The sequence below is a fragment of the Trichogramma pretiosum genome, unplaced genomic scaffold, assembly GCF_000599845.2.
Source record: "Trichogramma pretiosum strain Unisexual culture from Peru unplaced genomic scaffold, Tpre_2.0 scaffold153, whole genome shotgun sequence".
NCBI classification, from domain to species: domain Eukaryota; kingdom Metazoa; phylum Arthropoda; class Insecta; order Hymenoptera; family Trichogrammatidae; genus Trichogramma; species Trichogramma pretiosum.
In genome coordinates, this window is record NW_019641670.1 from 138,563 (window position 1) to 143,031 (window position 4,469).

Consider the following 4,469-nt stretch of genomic DNA (forward strand, 5'->3'; position numbering starts at 1 on the left):
GGAGCTTTTTTTGAGCCTGCAAGTTTATCATAGAACTACCCCCTTTTTTTGTTAATTATTTACTTAATAAAGAAGTTTTTATTGTTACGAAAATGCGTCTACGTTTTGATTGACCTTGGGTCGCATAAATTTCTACATTCGCTTGCAATCATCTCGTCGCACATTTCACTTGGCCCGCAGCGGCATCATTTTGGTAGCAGAGCGCAAGTTATCAGATCACGGAAAAGAATAAGAGGAAAAAAAAGATAATTATCAAGCAAACATAAAATCATCGCAACAGTCGACTCGCCAGTGTTTATTTACAAGAGAAGGCTCGGCGCGAACCAACTCACCTCACAGTATCGTCTGTCACCAACCGTCGCCTTTTCAATCCAAGAGTAAATAAGCCATGGAAGCTCTACTGACGAAGCAGTTAAAATTGGCGGGACACATAGCGAATTTTTATACGAATTCAACGGATAAAGTAGGAGCAGAAAACTAAACGGAGTCGCATTTTGTGGCAAGATTGGAGCTCTTGGAGTCTTATTGGGAGAAGTTTACTAACAATCATGATCAGCTGGTATGTTATGAAAAGGAATTGGCAGCACATCAATATTTCGCCGAAGACGGCTATTGCTTCGTCGAGCTGGAGTACATCGGCGCGAAGTCACGCATCAGAGACCTGCTCGCCCTCAGACGTCCGCCCCCTCCTGCTCCGACTTCACAAGTCACGGAAGCGGCCCCGACGAATCGATCTGAGCTCAGAATCGAACAGTTTTCGGCACTGCCTAGCCTCGCACTCCCGAAATTCTCTGGCAAGCAAGAGGAGTGGGAGAGCTTTAAGCAACGGTTCTCCACACTAGTCCGAGACAAGGAATCAATCCCAAAAGTGGCCAAACTGCAGCACCTTTTGAACGCAGTTCAAGGCCCAGCTGCATTGCGCTTACGAGAAATGGAAATCACAGAGGCCAACTTCGATGTCGCGTGGGACAAATTGATGCATCGATACGATAATAAGCGTATCCGGCTTACCAACACACTGGAACATCTAATTCAGCTACCTATGGTAAAAGCGCGAAATGCGCAGGAGCTCAGCGATCTCATCGACCACTCGGAGGAAGCATTTCGTTCATTGAAGGAACTTCAGTGTCCGGTAGAGCACTATGATGCGTGGATAGGGCACTGCGTAGTACGCAAGCTCGATGCGAACTCTCGCGAGTCGTGGGAGATTTCGCGTGAAGACGCCACCGATCTGCCGACCTATAGCGATCTCGTAAACTTCCTCGAGAGACGCATCCACTCCTTGGAGCAAGCCAGACCGTCGAATGAGACCAGTGACGCTCACACCACAAGATCTCGCAATGGAGGACAACAGCGCGCGTTCGCCAATAACACGCAAGTGCAGGAGGACAGCACTGAAGCAAGAAACGCGCCTCTTTGCGACTTGTGCCAATCAGCGCATTGGCTCCATAAGTGCTTCAAGTTCTTGGCCAAGTCTCAACCTCAGCGTTTGGAGTTCTGCAGAAAGAAGAAGCTGTGCCTAAATTGTTTACATAGGTCGCATTTTGTTGACCGCTGCCCGTCGAATTCGCGATGCTGGACCTGTAGAAGAAAGCATCACACTAAGCTCCACGCCGACGATGCTGACAGGAGAACGACGAGACGTCGAGAGGCGAGCGGTGGCGGCGAGGACCAGGTCGACGGAGTCGAGGACCCTGAGGTGGACTCTATGATGGAGCCAACAGTCAATGCGCATACCACGATCGCGAGCGCGAACATCCTGCTTGCTACGGCACGCGTGAAGATAATGGCAGCAGACGGGACTTCATTGACTGTTCGAGCTTTAATCGACCCTGCTGCACAGCGATCATTTATCTCGGAGCGATTGGCTGCGCAATTACAGCTATCCAGGAGGAAAACAGCGTGGGCTATCATCGGACTTGGCACTGGAGTGACCGCAAGAGCGCGAAGCGAAATGTGCTGCACAATCAAGTCGCTGAAGCTCGCAGATTTTGCCATGGATATTTCAGCACTGATACTACTGGAGATAACAAGATATCTACCGCAGCAAAAGATACCATTCGATTCTTGGCCGCATTTGAAGGATCTCGAGTTGGCCGACGCACAGTTCCATATACCAGCTAAAGTCGACTGCGTGTTGGCCGCCGATGTTTACCCGCTGTTGATATTGGAAGGATTGGTGAAAGGAAGAATAGCATCTCCGGTCGCACAAAACACCGTATTTGGTTGGATTATTACCGGCCCCATGCTTCCAGACAGGAAATTTCTCGACGTCGCAACCGTGCGAGCTTTTCATACGATTGTCGAGCCGTCTGTCTCTTCGATGGTATCAAAGCTGTGGGAACTGGAAGAAGTGCAAGAAAAGCAGCATCTCACTGAAGATGAAAAGCGCTGCGAAGACTCATTCACCAGGACCCACTACAGAGACGAGAACGGCAGGTTCGTCGTGCGACTCCCATTCGCAAAGCGGCTCGCTTTGGGAGATTCGCGCGGCGCGGCACAGGCTTGTTTGTTGCGCACAGAGAAGCGTTTTTCGCTCAACACTTCACTGTGCGAGGCTTACTGTACGTTTATGAAGGAATACACGGAGCTGGGTCACATGGAGTTGGTGCCACACGGTCAACGCTCTCGTTCGACCTTTTACATGCCGCACCATGCCGTGTTTCGTGACGACAAGCCAGGAGAGATACGAGTCGTCTTGAACGCCTCACGCAAGACAACAAACGGGCTCTCGCTCAATGATGTGCTGCTGCCAGGACCCAAGCTTAGGGCTGATATCACGGTGGTGCTCATCAACTGGCGATTTTTTAAATGTGCAGGAACCACGGACGTCGAGAAGATGTTTCGGCAGATTCGAGTACACGACGACGATGTGGACTTCCAGAGAGTGCTGTGGCGTCTCGAGCCATCATTGCCAATACAGGATTTTCGATGTACCACAGTAACGTATGGCACAGCAGCGGCTCCATTCTTGGCTCTGCGTGTGATGCAGCAATTGGCCGAGGATGGACAGAGGGCGTACCCCGAGGCGGCCGAAGCGTTGCACCATCAGCTGTACGTGGACGACGTGTTTTTCGGAGCAGACTCGCTGGAGGAAGCCTTATCGCGTCTAGATCAAATAGTGAAATTGCTCGCGTCGGCGGGGATGAGGCTTGGCATCTGCACGGCTTTGCTGACGCTTCCAAGAGAGCGTATGCGGCGGCGATTTACGCGGTAATTCCAGGACGAGCGTCGCATTTGATCGTCGCCAAGATGAAGCTCGCCCCGACAAAAGTCCAGACAGTACCCAGACTGGAGCTTTGTGCTGCGGTTCTGCTGGTTCGACTCGCGAGGCACTTGATCGACGATTTAAGATTTGCACCTGCAAAAGTTTATTGTTGGTCGGATTCAAAAGTAGTATTGGATTGGATCGCCTGTCATCCATCGCGTTGGCCGACTTTCGTGCGCGCAGAGATTGTCTTCAATCGCGTCAATTTGCTGGAGCACAAGCCTTTCGGCCGTCATCCGTGGCTCGTGCTCACTCACGAGGTGCTGCGGGCGATGCTCGACCCCCAGAGCATACTCGGCTCGCTGTTTCTGCAGGCAGCCGGCCAGCCGGACCGCAACGAGCTCCGACAACTGCTGGATAGCACCGTCGAAGCATTCCCAATTCATCTCCTCCAGAGGACGCGCTACCTCGAGAGCGCCTTCTGGGCAAAGGTGTTTGCCTCGGCCCGCGAAATACTCGACCAGAACGTCCAGGGCAGATACGGCGGCGAGGTAACGAGACGGATGATTCTCTTGCGACTGCTGGAGCCGCTGGCACCGTCCATTCCACCAAACGCCCGGCCCGACGCACAATGGGGCAAAATAGTAAAAAAACGCACTAAATTCTTGCGTATTGCGTAGTTGATCTGAAAAAAAAAAATGAAAATTTTTTGTTGTTTAGAAAGGTATCAAAAAAGGAAAACCACTGCATTTTTTTATTTACCTATCAACAATTTAAGTATGTGGAAAATCAAAGTTAATAAAAAATACAACAAATCGAGGTATAATGCTCAATTTGCCCATTATTGAATTTAAGGTACCTCTTATCATTGAACGTAATATTATAGTCCCTGTATGTTCTAAAAAAGCTTAGAAACGCTTTTTGAGAAAATAATTTAAATAATTTAATTATATCTATTTATTAACAATAAATATGAATAAATAAATATCTATGGCAAAATTAACAATGAAAGTCGTCATTCCAATAATAATTACAGGTTTATGGTTTGTTTTTTGCAAAAATATATTTTTTAAACATTTTGTTCAACAAAAAAATCATATTAATAATTGGTAATGTATACTACACAAATATTTACATATGGAAAAAAATAATAACAATAAAAAGTCAATGAAGGCAACAGAAATAAATAATAAATGAAAATTGCATCAATATGATACAAATTTTTTTGAATCTGACCTGAAATGAAATTTTTAACTATTAG

The 4,469-nt window shown here is 47.9% G+C and overlaps 1 protein-coding gene across 1 annotated transcript; it reads left to right on the forward strand.

Annotated features, from left to right (window-relative positions):
• The first annotated feature begins 388 nt into the window (after nt 1-388).
• LOC106658463 lies at nt 389-3,217 on the forward strand. The gene is made up of 2 exons (XM_023460433.1): nt 389-411; nt 505-3,217. The coding sequence occupies exons 1-2, from the start codon at nt 389-391 to the stop codon at nt 3,215-3,217; spliced, it is 2,736 nt and encodes a 911-aa protein (XP_023316201.1).
• The last annotated feature ends 1,252 nt before the right edge of the window (nt 3,218-4,469 follow it).